General features: G+C 40.7%; 1 protein-coding gene and 1 long non-coding RNA gene across 2 annotated transcripts in view; one reads left to right on the top strand and one right to left on the bottom strand.

Moving 5' to 3' along the window:
* Positions 1-11,897: 11,897 nt before the first annotated feature.
* On the bottom strand, positions 11,898-15,169 carry LOC127355981 (uncharacterized). The gene is made up of 3 exons (XR_007881877.1): positions 15,002-15,169; positions 12,411-12,491; positions 11,898-12,112 (listed from the first exon to the last, which is right to left on the bottom strand). It is a non-coding gene; the product is annotated as an uncharacterized LOC127355981 (long non-coding RNA).
* An 87-nt stretch (positions 15,170-15,256) lies between these two features.
* b9d1 (B9 protein domain 1) overlaps positions 15,257-15,751 on the top strand; it is a 5,014-nt gene continuing 4,519 nt past the window's right edge. Inside the window, exons 1-2 of the mRNA XM_051387344.1 lie at positions 15,257-15,459; positions 15,610-15,678. Of these exons, the coding sequence (XP_051243304.1) occupies positions 15,382-15,459; positions 15,610-15,678 (147 nt within the window). The 5' untranslated portion in view covers positions 15,257-15,381. The remainder of the gene's footprint in view (positions 15,460-15,609; positions 15,679-15,751) is intronic.

Below are 15,751 nucleotides of genomic sequence, written 5' to 3'. Positions count from 1 at the left end.
TATCAACATATGCAATTCTGTATAAAACTTGTAACTGTGTCTCAATCTACAGGTCTCTCAGAAGGCTAAGAAGTAATGTTTTGCTGCCCTCTCGAGTTGAAAGTTTCAAGCTTGATAGGTGTCGGAAATGTGCTCTATTGCACCTTTAACCACACCCAACAGTGATGTCACGGCGTCCTGGAGTCAACCTGTACATCGCTGCAGCAAAGAAAAGTTAAACCACTGATTTTTCAGGGGGTTACTCTTACTCTTTAAGCATCATATTTTCTTACAGCAATAATAACATGGCAACATCCATATTATGGCATTCCCTTCACTAACACCATTTATACCAAGGTAATTTATTTAACATTTATTCTTACAAAAGGATGCGGAGACAAAATCACATTTACGTGCACATTAACACCCAGAAACAGTATCAGTTCAATAAGACCTGTAGCTAAGAGCGAAAAATGTTTCAGTGTATTATGAACATTAAAAAAGTATGTGTGTGTAAGGATATTTTAAAAGTACAAGAATAATGAACAAAACAATACTATTGGTCTTTTTAAGTCTGGTATTGAAAATGTTATGTGAACATATTGAATGACGGACTGAAGTCTATGGTTGGCTTCAAATATCAGCATTTTAAACACTTTTAAAAAAAGAGTTCCAAACTGACAAATAAGTTACATTTTCTATTTTCAGTAATAATAAAAAACTTATCTAAACTATCTCTAAACTAATCTTATTGTGGAGGATGGAGAAACAGTCTTAAATTTTACTGTAGGAAGAATAATCTAATGAAGGCTCAAGGCATTGGGTAACCATAAAAGGAAGGAATTAGCTATCACAACACCGCATCAAAGCATACAGTAATCCTAATATTTTGTTTAGTCTATTATTTGCGCAGCTTGGAATGAGTCATACGGTGGAACTTTGGAAGTCTAGGGTTTTTTTTTTTTTATATATTGTAGCACTAAATGACAAAGAGTCATGAATTTATGTGGAAAATTATCTTTTGTAAACCCTGTCTGTAATCTGTGCCCCTCGCAAAAATGATCAAAGTGTGTCGAGGGGGTATTTGTAGACAATGACAATGAAGGGACAGTAGATAAGTGAGTCATAATTTCCATTTAATCTCTTCTGTAATTTGCTGAGCAGCACAGTGTGATGCCAGCTATCATGTGGGGCGTTATATTTCCAGCATAGGACCTGGCTGTATTGTTCATGCCACGTGCATCTGGTGATTATGATAAATGTGTCATATTCCTGTGGTCTTCCAGCCCTTGGCCTCTGCTTCCAACCTCCTCTCCTTCACCGAGCCTTACCCTCACCCCCCCCCCTTCCTCCCCTCTAGTATTGGTCTTCAAAGCAGCAGTCAGAAGTCTACAGCATCTCTGCAGCTCTTGAAATATAGATTTCATTGCCTGTGGGACCCTGCCTGCTGCTCTGTACATTTCTAACACAAAATACACAGTGATACAACTGTATGAATTGCTGTGTATGGTTTCACTCACTCATACACACACACACACACACACACACACACACACACACACACACACACACACACACACACACACACACACACACACACACACACACACACACACACACACACACACACACACACAGAGAGAGAGAGAGAGAGAGAGAGAGAGTTTGTCACGATGTTACATTCGCAAACACACGTAACGTCTTTAATTGCTCAATATGTCCTTTTGCAATAAAGTTTGTGCTCTTGCAGTGGTTCGGTGTTATGAGCAGTGAGGAATGAACTGCAACCATTACTAATATCTTTCTCACCTCCTCCACACTTCTCTATACAGTCTCTTATACTGTCAATGGTATGGATGACTGTTTGCTCTCTAAATATAAACAAGACTAGACTATAGCCGCCTATTTTCCACCACATGGTACGGCTTGACTCGACTCTATCTGCTCTTTTCTGGTTTGCCATTATGGATAGTTCCTGGTACTTTTTTTTGGTACCACCTTAGTCGAGGTTCCAAACGAGCTGAGGTCCCATTTATAAAAGGTTGCTATGCACAAAAAAGCAGCCTAAATAGCAGGGAAAGGTGCATACACATATTTCCCATCAAAAGTTGGGATTTATAGAGATTGTTATTTTAGTAGGAGAAGACTTTATGTAGACTTATGTGTTAAAATAAATAAAATGTTATAAATAAAATTAAAAATACAATTTCTCAACAAAATAAGTACTTTTTGGTGGATCTACGTGAGACATCCTACACAAAGCCCACACTTCTAGATAGCCAAGTTACCATCAATAGCGACCATTTATTATTTATTTCATTCACGCAAAAATGGCAGCCCACAAAACTACGCCATGGTCAACTGACAAAGTACAGATGTATCAACAACTCTTAACATTTGGTAATTGCCACTAAATATCTGTGGCTGATGGGAATGTAATCTGTCTTGCACGTATTTGGTTGTTTAATTGATTAAAAATTTGACCTAATGATGGGGGAAAGATAAAAAGTTAAGGCCTCATCAAAGTCAGGAGGAGTCATGTTCTAGGAACCATTAATGTCTGTAAAAAAAATCCAATGGCACTCCCTCCAATATTTGTTGAGATATTTCAGTCTGGTCCAAAGTTGTGGGCAGACCAACATTGTCATCCCCAGAGCTTGCATGACTAAAAACATTTTCAGGGTACTACCAATTTACAACTCACCATTTAGAGACAACTTATGGCAAAAAAAAGGAGCCAAATAAGCCCAAGTCAATATGTCTCGACATGTCAACAAAAACAAAATTGACCTTTTTACTAATTAGTGGAGGATACATATCCCTGCATGAGGAGTAAACAAGAATAAATCGATGGACACAAATTCAAGCAAAGTCAAAGGGAAAGGCAGCAAAGACAAGAGCAAGATGGATGCAATTTAACACAGTGGGAATAGTGGTTTTAAAAACAGAGGAAGGGTCAATTTTCTTCTAATTTGCAGCAGAGATAATTTGGGGAATAATCTTGCAGCAAATGTTTCACAAAGTCCTTTTGTTGATTTAGTCAGGGGAGTGTACTCATGTTCTACACCTATTTAAAGGTGTACATACATTCCACAAACTTCATTGTTTCAACACTCAAGACTCAGCTCTTCTTTTCTTCACTAATGTTTTCTCTTTCTGCAACCATTTGCCTTTCCCAGCCCCTCTCCTCCGCCTCGTTCCGGTTACTTCACAATCCAGTTGATCCGCGTTACAGTAAATAAAAGCTAGATCACGAAAACATCTCGAGCACTTCTCAGCCCATCTGTTCATAATGGAACGGGTAATCTTACTACGGCGATGCTTTTTGAGAAAATAGGCCAGTATAACTCCATTGTAACTGCGCTGTATTGGAAGCAACTCTCACGGGAGGGCTCTCCATCACTCTCTCTCTCTCTCATTTTCAGCCACTCACCGTTTCCCTCCATTCGGTCTCGTTCACTCACTCATTCAAGCTCTTTCTTTCGTTTCCCATCATCCCTTCTTTCATTATTGATTAGTTCAAAAACCTCTCAAATCCCAGAGTTGCCCTGCCCAAGCTGAGTGTGTGTGTGTGCATTTCTGTACGAACGTTGGCTCCAGCCAACTGGGACTTTGGGACCCACTTTACTACATTGACATCAGCAGTTGCCGGGTGTGTTCATAACTACGGTGACCCTGTTGTCTGGGCGACGGCCATTATGTTGTCACGGAAGCACTCAGGCTAATGGAGGAGCCATATAAATGATGATGCTCTGTCCCTCCGCCCATTTTCTCTCTCTTCTTCACACACATACAGATATGCATACATTACTAATGGGCTTCCATAATAAATGGATTCCTCAGACGCCAGTTATAAATCGATGACACTTTCACCTGACCTGCTTCTCGTTTGCCGATGCACACTAAGACAACACAATTGCACAGACAGAGACGCCTCGGTTCTGTTTACCTGAGTCATTTCATCAATTGATTAAAGTTTCATTGAGGACAGTTACTCTCTGTAAACAAAAAGACGCAGACATCCGCCGTTTTAATAGATGTGATCTGACACCCACACACACACACACACACACACAGCCACATGCACAGGCAAAAATGCTGTACACAGAGCAGATTCATTATCAGTCATATCATGAATTCTCACCATTAGGGAAATGCTACCAGGGATGCATGCTAAAAAGCTAGCCACTGACAGTAAAGAGAAACTGTGATTGCTTTTTCTTGAAGAGGACTGTTAGTGAAAGGAAATATTACTTAGAAGTGGATGAATGGATGGATGGATGGATGGATGGATGATGGGTGAATGGGTTCCTAGTCAGCAAGCGGAGGATTGGGAGGGAGTGATTTCTGTTCCCATGTCACGCAGCAAGGTGTGCAGAGGTATGCAGGATTTTAACTCTTCCTTCAAATGCTTTTTTTTTGTCTCGTTTCATGAAAACCAAGAACTGATTTTTACTTATCAACTGCCTTCTGTTGCGGCCATTTCTGACAGCTTTGAACGTCCATACACTTATTTTATTTCAAGTATACTCTGCCTTAAGGATCTTCAACTCAGAGTCAAGCAATACGCATTTCTCCAGATCTCTGTCATTTCAGAAAAAGCTTGCTGAACCCCTAACTGTGACACGGTTGTAGCACTTAACTTCTAAGTGATGAGTGTTTGAATGTGTGCAACCCGGCCTCCCTCTACAACTACTACCCCGAGGCTGTTACTGTAAATAAGAATGGGTCCTTAAAAAGCTTGCCTGGTTAAATGAAGGTTAAAAATCCTACAGAGCAGAGGTAGAAGGGGAATCGAGAAATTACATAACAAAAGCACTCTAGGTTTCATCATTTCCCATTAAGCTTCAATTATGTTTAGATCAGGTGACTCGGGAAGCACCTGAAGTCATTTGAAACCACCGCTGTATTCGTTTAGCAGTGTATTTTGTGGAAGAGTTAACACTCTACAGTGCGCCTGGTACTGTTAAATGTTCTTCTAGTCCTAGGCTGTTTCAAAACTATCCTGAGCAATGATGTAATTTGATGATTTCCCCAAGGAGGCACCTGACCCAATATGGATCACAGTCTTTGGCTTGATAGATCTGTCTGCATCCACTGGAAAATGTGACACTCTTTTATCCAACCATTCACTTTGTAAACCTGCTTGGGTTCAGGGTCAGACGGGGGCCAAACACAGAGGAATACTGTCATATTTCCTTTCTTTTCTTTATCCTTTACAGTGCTCCGATTAATACCATCATGGTGAAGCCTACAGCATACAAATCAATGGTGGATTTGTTATTTCTAGCAATTTTCTTTTTAGATGCTCTTCTATTATTCTCAGGGTGCTTATCAGCTACTCAGTGAGAGAGTTTTGTTCTGCTGAGTCGATCCAGTATAAATTGTTTTGTTGTTTTCAGCTCCTACCTGTTAAAGCATACGGGGATGAAGCTCTTTTGAAACTGACATTTATTGAGAAATGGCATTCAACCACATGTCACTGTAATAAGCAATTATAATTTAAAAAGTAACTTAATAGCAGGATGAAAAGCATTACCTTTCTCTTAAAGTCTTGGCTGTGGTCTATTACACCTCTAACCACGCCCGACAGTGATGTCACAGTGCTCTGAAGTACACTCCTACATCGCAACCGAAGCGAAACCAGATTTTCAGCTGGTGATACACTGCTCCTCAATTACTTTCAGGTTAATGTTTTTCACCTGATGTAATCCTCCTTTTGACCACTCTACTAGGTGCATCTCTGTTCAATCAGCAATTCAGCTGTGTTTCAGAAATTGCCAGGTGTTGGAGCAGATGTGGGAGATTAGCAGGTGAAAATATGCAAGTAGACTGTAGCACCTGTCTGGCCTTCTCGCCCTCCCTCCTTCTGACGAATAATGAACTGACAGGAGAAAGGCTGTATGCTGAGGCTTTCTGCGTGTGCACCTTTACAAAAAAATGTTCTGGTCTGCTCAAGTTATGACTTTATGCTGATAATGAATCACAGCTGGTGAGTCCTTGGTTACATATGATGGAATTGCACACAATTGTATACAGACTGTAATTTTTTACTGTTTAAAAAGTGTTGTATAATTATAATCAACATTGACAATCACTGGCGCAGTCTGAAAATCTATAACAATCTATAAGGGATGTGATTGTGTGACACTCACAACCCTGACCCCTCATTATATACCTGTATGTTTCTTACTGCAGACATTTAGCTGATACAGAGCAGCTACTAGGAAAAGGCCTAATTCTTGGATGAACCACCATTACAAGAAATCAATAGTATAGCACGTGAGACTGAAAGCTAATTTGACAGGAGATGTAGAAAATAACCTGGAGTAGCAGTGCTGGCTAAACGGAGATTTAACTGGGCACAAATGTGACGCATAGAAAGTCTGCTCCTATCCGGCAGCCTGGAATACATAAAAAGCTCTCCCCGGGAGCTTTTTTTTCTTTTTTTGTCAACCAGTGCCAACAGCGTCATGACTTATTACTCCACCACTGGGGAGCTCAGTAGACCAGGCTGACCTTAAAGACTCACTGCAGTGATGAATATCTAAATAACCTCCCCTCTGAGTTCTTCAAATCTATCTCTCCTCTCCCTATCCCCCCCTCATCAGCTGCTTGATTTTCTCCTGTTCACTTATCACTTACTCCTTTATGGTACTAGATAGATAGACAGTTCCTACTGTTAATACCTAACAGCAAAGCATTACCCTTACTCTACCCCAAATAACAGTGAAACAAAGCAAACAACTAATAATAATACTAATAATAATAATAAAGAAACAACAGGACAAGACAGGTACAGTTAAAGCAAAGCAAAGACAGTCAGTAATTTCTCACTGTTGGTCACATCTTTTGTATCTTTCAAAATGTATGTCCATGTGCTCAAAAGGTGTTATCTTAGTGCTTAGTTTTGTATTCAACATTTAAACATTTGCTTTTGCAGAATAGACCAAACATTGCATAATTGAAACACCCAAAAATAAAAAGGTCAGTACAGTGGTTTTATTTTTATGATTTATTCAGCGCTGAACTCATGCTGAGGCAAGCACCCTCTCTGAGGCGGAACCTGGCACCTTGCATCCAGTACTGCAGTAGTACCTCCATGCGTGCTCCCAGGACCCATTCAACAGCCCCACGTCTGATCTCATATGCGGTTATTGGAAGTTTGTAAAGTAGTAAAAACAATTATTCAAAAATATAAATGATAAAACGCAATAATAGATTATTTTATCATATATTATTATATAAGTGTGCTCTTGAGTGTGCATAGATTCTGTTCTTATCATTTCTTATCAATTCCCAGATAAGAAAACCTTGGTGAGTGTCAGAATGTGCGGAAGTGGGTTTAAAGAAGTAAGAACGGTTGGTAATGAGGCCCTTCTGAAGAATAGCAAAGACCAGTTCTCTATCAGTAACTATATTTACATGCACAAAATATTCCAGTTTTTGCCCTTATTATGAAAAAGATAATACTCCTTCCAAGCTGTTTACATGGCAATTGAAAATGAATATTCAACTAATAAGCATACTCTGATTAATGATGAACTGTGAGTCCTACAGAGGAATTTCCTTTTTCTCCTCTCTCCTTTTCCCTTCCTCTCCCTCTTTTTCACACTGCAGTTATATTGTTCCGTGGAAAAAGAGGAACAGCTGGAGCTGCTTGGTTCATTTTCCCTCTTTGCATCATAAGAGGATATCCAAAAACCTGTTGATATCCATGTCTTTTATGATGTTTAAAACAAACAACTAGCCAACAGTCAGCCTTGCAAACTGTTGGCTAGTTGGTTAGTTAGCTAGCACAGAGCTGACCATAAACAGGCAGGCTGTGTGTCCCAAACTGCAGGAAAAAACCCCAAATGAGAATGTGCATATTCCGAATGTGCTGTATACATGTCCAAAGAATGCTCCTGAAACCTGAACAATATTGGTGTCGTCCACGTCTTAATCCGTAATTGCTTTATTTGGAATAAGGCCTAATTAGGAATATCCAATTGGAATATGCTGTAAATGGCCCTTGTCAAATGCTTAATATTGTTATATTTGTAAAAATAGTGAGAAATCAGCGTGCATAGTCACTTGTGTTTGCAAATATGTTCTCTATTAATGCATTGCACTACCTGGTGTTATTCTGCTGGTTTTAAAATAATGGGATATAGATTAATGCTGAACATTGTGTTAATGAAGTCTTTTTATGACTGACTGGGTTCAACAAACTGATATTGAAATCACCACATTATTATCATTTATTTGATAATAAAATCCTTAAATTGATCAATGTCTGATCCTGGTGTCCTCACACAGTCTTTTTTTTTTCCAGTAGTTATTTGTTCCATTAGATTATCTATGGTTGCTGACATACTGCCCTCAACTTTGAATTTGAGGTCTATATCAACCTTTTGTTGGTCCTAACACAAAACATCTCATATCCCTCCAGTTTAACATCAACATCTTTGTCTTTATTAAAGTCCAGGTCTGTCAGTCTCTGAGGTTGTGTTCACTGGGAGGGGGCTGAGCCCTGTTTGGTTGCATGCTAACAGCAGCTGGAGTACGTCAGAGGGAAAACCAGACAATATTTCCTCCATTAAATATGATCCAGTTTCACCCAAATCACTGATAAGGTTGTGTTTTTATACAATAATCAGTGCCCCAGAAACACTGGTAACTAGCCATTTTGTTGCTAGCTACCTAATTAATGAATCTTCGCACTGTCTTTTACCAAAATGCCTCAAATAATCTTAGACTTTTTACAAAGTTGTGCAATAATCACTGTCAAGTCCCGATATCCAGTCGTTGGTAATATTCATAATGATCCACTTGTTGAGAGGTCTAATATTCTGTCCCATTTCATCAGGAACATTTAGTCATCAGTTTTGCACTTTTGCCTCTTTGCATGTTCCATTCAGTCTTATCAACACTTTACAATTCCTTATCCATGTTGTTTGTATTATATTGTATTGTATTTGTATAACTTGTATTGCTTTTTCAAGATGTGTGTGTTTGTGGCAATATCAGCAATATTATTTTAGTAGGGTGCTCATTCAGGTACACTCCAGGCCTTTTCAATTTTCGGGCCTGCTTTGATAGTTTGCTTTTGGGTTTTCTATTCAGAAACAAATGATGATTGCCTTTGTCTGATGTCTTTACTGTAGATGGCCATGTCTTTACCGTCAAAGAATTGAGTGACCTGTTTTTCTTATGTTTGCGACTCACTCCACCTCACCGACGTTGTCTCCAGACGGAGCCCTGGCACAGGTTCAGTGTGTGGTTTCTAATCTGCTGATGATCGAGTCGTCTATACGAGAATATTGTTCCATATAATCAACTCCCCGTTCCAGGTCTTCGATCCTCTTATCTTTGTCCTTGATTGGGACTTTCAGCTGACGCACCTCTTCCATTAGCTCAAGTAAAATCATAGTTTAGCCACTTATCTCCTCCGATACAAGTTTAAAGATGTTTTGATCTCCTCCATATCCTCCTCTTGTATTGTGGCTGTCAGCTTTTTTTAGGCAGCACTCTAAAGTGAAAATGGGAAGAGGGATAGGTAAAACAGCGGGCTTTGTTTGATCCCAGAGCAGTCAGCCATACTTTAAAGCAGTTTCCCTTTCCCACCAATAGCTTCCTCATTTTTTTTTGCTCCTTTAACTTCCCTTGTACCACCTTGTCCTCCTCCCCCCTCCTCCCCGTGCTCTCTTCCTCCCCTCCTCAGTGAAGGACAGTAGAGGTTACAGAGCAGTGTAGTAGCCTGCAGGCAGAACAGGCTCTCAGGGAAAGGAAGAGGAGGTTGATGCTGCCTGGACATTGAGGTTCCTCTCTCACCAGCTGGGTAGTCACTGAGCCCTTAATAGCCTATTTTACTGTCAACTGCATGCATATTGAGTTTCTGTAGCAAAGCAGGGCGGCCTTGTGGTTAAAAAAATCGACGGGTTGTGTCCACTCACAAAGCAATCATACTTAAGATGGGTTTCCTGTTTACAAACAATCAAGGATGCGCATAGCAGAGTGCTAGAACACTCATAGCCACAGTGTCATGGAAGCTTATATATGGACTTTCAGTAGCCTATTTAATAATAGAGCAAGTTGCTGGAAAACATCAAGAATACTTTCTAGAGGTCAATGTGCATGTGGCACTCATCCTTGCCTTTCCTAATAACACATATTCAAGTAAGAAATGGCAGCTAGTAACAGTGATAACACAGAATACACAAAGTCAGCTCTGTAAGTAGTAAAGAGTAACCCCCTGTAAAAGCACAACGTGTCCTTTTTACTCTTCAGTTTTTTATGGATCAAACAAACAAGATATAACGTGTTCATTAGTGAGCTTTAGAGGCGTTAGTGCATGGATTTTGTCCCCGTCTGACAGAACCAGACTTTTCCAGTCTTTATACTAAGGTAAGCTGGCTTGCTGGCTTCATATTTAGTGGACAGATATTATAGTTGAAGCGATCCTCTCATCTAACTCTCAAGCAAGAAAACAAATAATTGTATTACCCAAAATGTCAAGCTAAGTGTTTTAAAGGACCAGTGTGTAGGATTTAGTGCCATCTGGTGGTGAATCTGCACATTGCACCTACCTGAACTCGGCTGGCTTCTTTATTTGACGACCTAAGAATGAGAACTGGCTGTGAAGTGTGAAGGAGAAACTGCTGTGGCCATGAAACATGCGAAAAATGTGAAAGGCGCTATCTTTTCCCCTAGAAGGTGTGTCCCTCCTGAGCTACTGTAAAAACATGGTGGACTCCATTGAACAATCCCTATATTCAGGTGATTATACATTGATGAATATTTTATTCCATTTATGCCAATAGAGCCTCCTTAATGTTACACACTGGACCTTTAAGGCTAAAACAGTTGACTTGAGTGTGAATGAACTTGTTACTGGAAAACCTGCACTAAGGTTCACACCAGTCAAAAGAAGCCTGACCTAAACAGACCAGCCTGGACAGATGGGCCCTTGGGAGCCAAGAGAACTCTGAGACTGAGGCAGAGAGACATTTGGGGAGAGGCAGAGAGGGGGGGAGGCAGCATGGGGAAGGAGTTGAGGAGCAGTTTAAAAATATGATGTGGAGTTTTGGTGCTTTCCCCACAGGGAATAAAAGATTCAAACTGGGCCAAAGACGGACCACACACACTCACCTACATGTATGCAACACACACAGACACACACACAAACACCAAACTGTAGAATTCAGCCACACTAGAAAGCAGCCCAGGTTAGGCAGACAAGAAGACCATTTCTTATGCAGACAGTTTAGCAGGAAACAGAGGGAGGGAAAGAGACAGAGAGGCTCGACTGAGGCACAGACAGGCAGAGGAACAGCTCATTAAACTGAATGTGAAGGGTTGCAACCGACAGTTTGGGGTATTTTTGTTAGACAGGCCGAATGTATAGACTGTCGCAGGTGTCATTACACAGGTAGTGTCACTGAGAACGGCTGGTGTGGAATTAATGGAGAGCTTTAGTGAAGGAGTAGTGCAACAGTATGCCTTGAAAGTTTAGTTTAGGACTGCATTTCTAATGCTAGAATAAAAACAAAGAAAAAAAGTCTGTGGCTGTAGAGATTCTAATGTCTGCATGTTGCACTGAAATGGGCAGGAAATATTTCTTCAGACCATACCCATCTCCTCTCTCATTCTTTCTTTCCCTGATTACTTCAAAGGCTGCAACTAGGCGAGTGCTTGTGCCTGCAGAGCGTGCAGGAAGAGGCGGAGGACTCATCCGTAACGATGATGTATTTGCATTAATACCGATACTAACCAAGTCTCAAAATGAGAGTTCAGCTAGAGAGTGGAAAGCAAACAGGCAAGCAAAAACGTATGTTGAGTAGATGTTACTTTTTATTTATTACTTGAAGGCTACATGCAACTATTGTTATCTGTAATGTCCAAATGTATGTTGAAATACATGGGACTTGTATGTTTTTTACTGTGGTAACAAATTCAGTATTGATAATCGTGGCATTGGTATTGACTACTACATTTCTGGTAATGTGATATCCTTAATCCTTTATGTTATTTGTTTTATTGGTGATGTTACCTCTTCCACCTGTCCTCCCCATCTGCATTTGTATTTTTCTCCTGTGCATGCACCTGGGCAGCGGGTGTCAGTGTCAGGGCATCCTCACTGGAGTGAAATCTGTGAACCAGTGGTCACAGACCATTAGTCGCACACACTTTCAGACATTAACCTCCATTAGCATCTCTCACTTCTGTAAGCCTATTCTGTGTGCGCACCCATTTGAAAATTACATATATTATGACTCACTGAATTATGCTTGTCATACTTAATATTTTGTGACAGTTTGGTAGTGATCTGTACGGTGAGTGTATGTGTTGAAGCTAAAATAGGAAAGCGATCTCTCTCAGTATACCTCTCTAGCTCTTATTCTAGTCCTTTCTCTATTTTTCACCCTTTCTGGATGAATCACACTTACCCAGTAGATACCTGTGGAGGGCACTTCAGCGAGACATTTTCTCCAAGATGCTGCAGCCTCCATGCATGAGATCATTGTGTGCTGCGACATAAAAAAAAAATCTCTATAAGGAATACATATAAGAGACATATAGTGTCACTTTCAATCAAGTAGGGACCTGTGAAGGGAACAAGGGGGGGCAATGATGTGCATGTTCTCATGTTCAGTGATTAAAAAACAGTCATATTAAGTGCTCTTGCCTCCCATAGCTGTTTCCAGGCAGTAAAAATACATCTAAGGTGATAGTGCAATATGATTTATGAGCTTATGTTTGGAAGAGAACATATGTGAGTTGTGTAAAACACTCCAGCTTTTTTAATTTGTATGAGTTTTAAGGTAAAAAAAAAAAAAAGAGAGAAAGAAGAGAATAAGATCCCATATGGCCAGATGACCCTTTTGGACTGACCGCTCTACAGTGACTTTAAATGGGCCGCCAGTCGTGAGGCTGTCTGACTCTAAATCAGGCATTTGGCAGGGAGGAGGAGGACTAGAAAGATGGAGGAGGAACAAAAGGGGGTCAGAGAAATAGGGGGGGATGAGGAGGCCGAGGGACAGGAAGGCAGTGGGAGGAGGAGGCCGAGGGACACGGCAGGTGAATGAGAAGATATCGAGGAAGAAGAGAGGAAAGTTACATTGGGTGTGAGGAGGAGGATCAGAAGCAGAGAAAATAGGCAGGACATTGGGGAGAAAGAGGCGGGAGATGCTGGCAAGAGGAGATAAAGCAATAGGGAGATGATTGGAGATGAAAATCAGGACAGAGGGATTGCAGGAGGTGGAGAAACAAAAAAGAGACACAAAATTGGCTGGTGGGGAGGAAGGAGGGCCAGCAAAGTGGTTGGATGAAGAGGAGGAGGGAGGGAGACTAAAAGTGATATGCAGGCTTAAAGGAGTTTTTATTGTTGAATAGGCTGATGGTCTGTGGCCTGCTTACTAATGACAAGTTAATGCTTCGCTGACTTTATTATGGAAGGAGAAAGGGTGGAGGGGTGGAGGGGGGTTAAGATGAGGGAGACAGGGCAAAACTGACAAGCTTTGACGGGGGCAAATGGAGAGAGCAGTAAAAAAAGATGGTGGATGGAAAGAGAGCTGCTGTTTAGGCAGTAATAAAAGGTCAGAGACTCAGGGGGCGTGCTGCTGTCTGACAGCAGGACACACAGCAACCTATCAGACAGACAGACAGACAGACAGACAGACAGAAAGAGAGGTGGGGGTAGTAGGCAGACAAAGAGACAGACAGACAGACAGACAGACAGACAGAGGGGGAAATTATTGGTGTGTGTGACAGATCCCAATAGAAACAGCTGATTTTCCACCCTAAAAACTACAACATGGCTAATTATGTGAACAAAGGCAGCAAATGGGTACGTAGCCTAACAATCACCCTCAAGTATCCATTATTTTGAACCCATGGTCCTTTTTCGGCAGGGGTATGGAAACATTCGAGGCTTAGCCCAAACGTAGGGGGGTCCAGGGGCATGCTCCTGCAGGGAGATCTATTTAGAGCAGCTATGCACTATATTTCAAGCCAGTTAAGTTAACAGAAAATCTTTACATTTGGGGGAAAACGTGACAGTTCCTGTGGAGCCTACATCCTGTTTTGAATCTGATTGATGTGCAACAAATGCTGAGGATGACTAATCTTCACTCCTACCACCTAAAAAGAGGCAAAAATTGCCTGATGTTATTATTTTTACGTTACATAACATAGGTAGGGGAGGATTTTGGTGTAAATAGCATTACTAATCATAAACCCTATTTTGTGATCTTCAATACGCTGAATTGAATATTCGGCCAACAGAAGCAGATTTACTTAAATTATATTACATTTCTTTAGGGAATAGCATAGAGTAAACACAACAGACATATATTATTTTCCTACAGTACTTTATTTGATCTACTCCTGGTCACCCTGTTCTCTATTTCTCCTCTTCTTAACTTCTCTCACACTCCCAGCTCCACTCATATATCCCTGGATATTTCCTCAGCGGATTCAAAATGTATCTACCAAAACAAGTCTTAAGTCAATAATATGCAGATAACTCTGATGGCCTCCTTTTGAAATCTAATTTCTAACTATTAACTATTAAGATTCAACCTTTCTGGGAACATGCCTTTGGTTATCCTCATTACACAACACTGGACACAGCCACCTTCTGGAAAATTACTTGTGTTTAAAATGTCTTTTTTTTTTTTCTTTAATAATTGAATTTCTTATCTGATCATTTATGGAATTAATGAGATTTGTATATTTGAGTGTAATATAATGTGAAGTGCAGTTGTATACTACAAAAAAAAGGATAAGTTACTCTAAATTCAGAACTTTATATGGTAGCATGATCAGTTAGACTTTCTAACAGTGGCACAGATGTTGTGTAAACAACCTGTTTACACATGTAGCTGTATTAACCTGTTCATAAGCTAATTATAGCTAAGAATAATAAGTAGCCTAAATGACATGTTTGCTAACTGACAAACAATTAACATTTAAAAACAGCGCCTTAAACTCAGTGTCATTAGCTTGAAACTAAATTCTCAACACAAAGTCTACTTACTTCTAAAGCTTTCAGCCACATCCCATGACCTTCCTCTGGGCAATTTGAGGTACCGTTAATGAAAAGGTTGGTTTCAAACCAGCGACCATAGTGTACAGCGTGAAGAACTTGGCTTCCGGCGCAGGTGGACGCAGCCTTTTGCTTCAGACACAACCTCAACCGCGTGTATTTCTCTTTGACACACTGCCGCCATCTTGTGGACGATATTATGATTCCAGCAGCTCTTCGGCGCGTCCGTTCAGTTTGGACCTAGCAGGTAGCCGTAAGGAGGAGCAAACGTCGCCTTAGCAACGGTAGGGTTTTAGCTCAATGAGTAGCAGCCAGGATTCTCCTAGGGTTGAATTAGTCGCAAAGCAAAGACGCCTTACATTTCTAGTTAAATGACGGAAGCCGTGATGGCTACGAACAGCCCGTCGGTGTTTCTGCTGACAGTGAACGGACAAATAGAGGGAGCGAACGTGAGTAGTGCCTCTGAGCTTTAGCCTGGCCTAGCAGCTCATTTCTCAGCCAGCATTAGCACCGCTCGCGTAGCACTCGTTAACGTTACACCGTGAGTCTGTGTTTGTATTACTTCAGGGTGTAATGGTGATATCTTTGTTATCTTTCAGTTCCCAGAGTATGACAACTTGTACTGCAAATATTGTTTTGTCTACGGTCACGACTGGGCTCCGACCTCGGTGAGTATCTGGCTACTTTACATGAGGGATGATAATGGTTAGTGTCAAATGGTGAATCATTTAATCAGGGATT

Source organism: Dicentrarchus labrax, unplaced genomic scaffold, assembly GCF_905237075.1.
Source record: "Dicentrarchus labrax unplaced genomic scaffold, dlabrax2021, whole genome shotgun sequence".
Lineage (NCBI taxonomy): Eukaryota > Metazoa > Chordata > Actinopteri > Moronidae > Dicentrarchus > Dicentrarchus labrax.
Note: the sequence above shows the minus strand (reverse complement) of the source record. Positions and strands in the feature narration are given on the sequence as shown.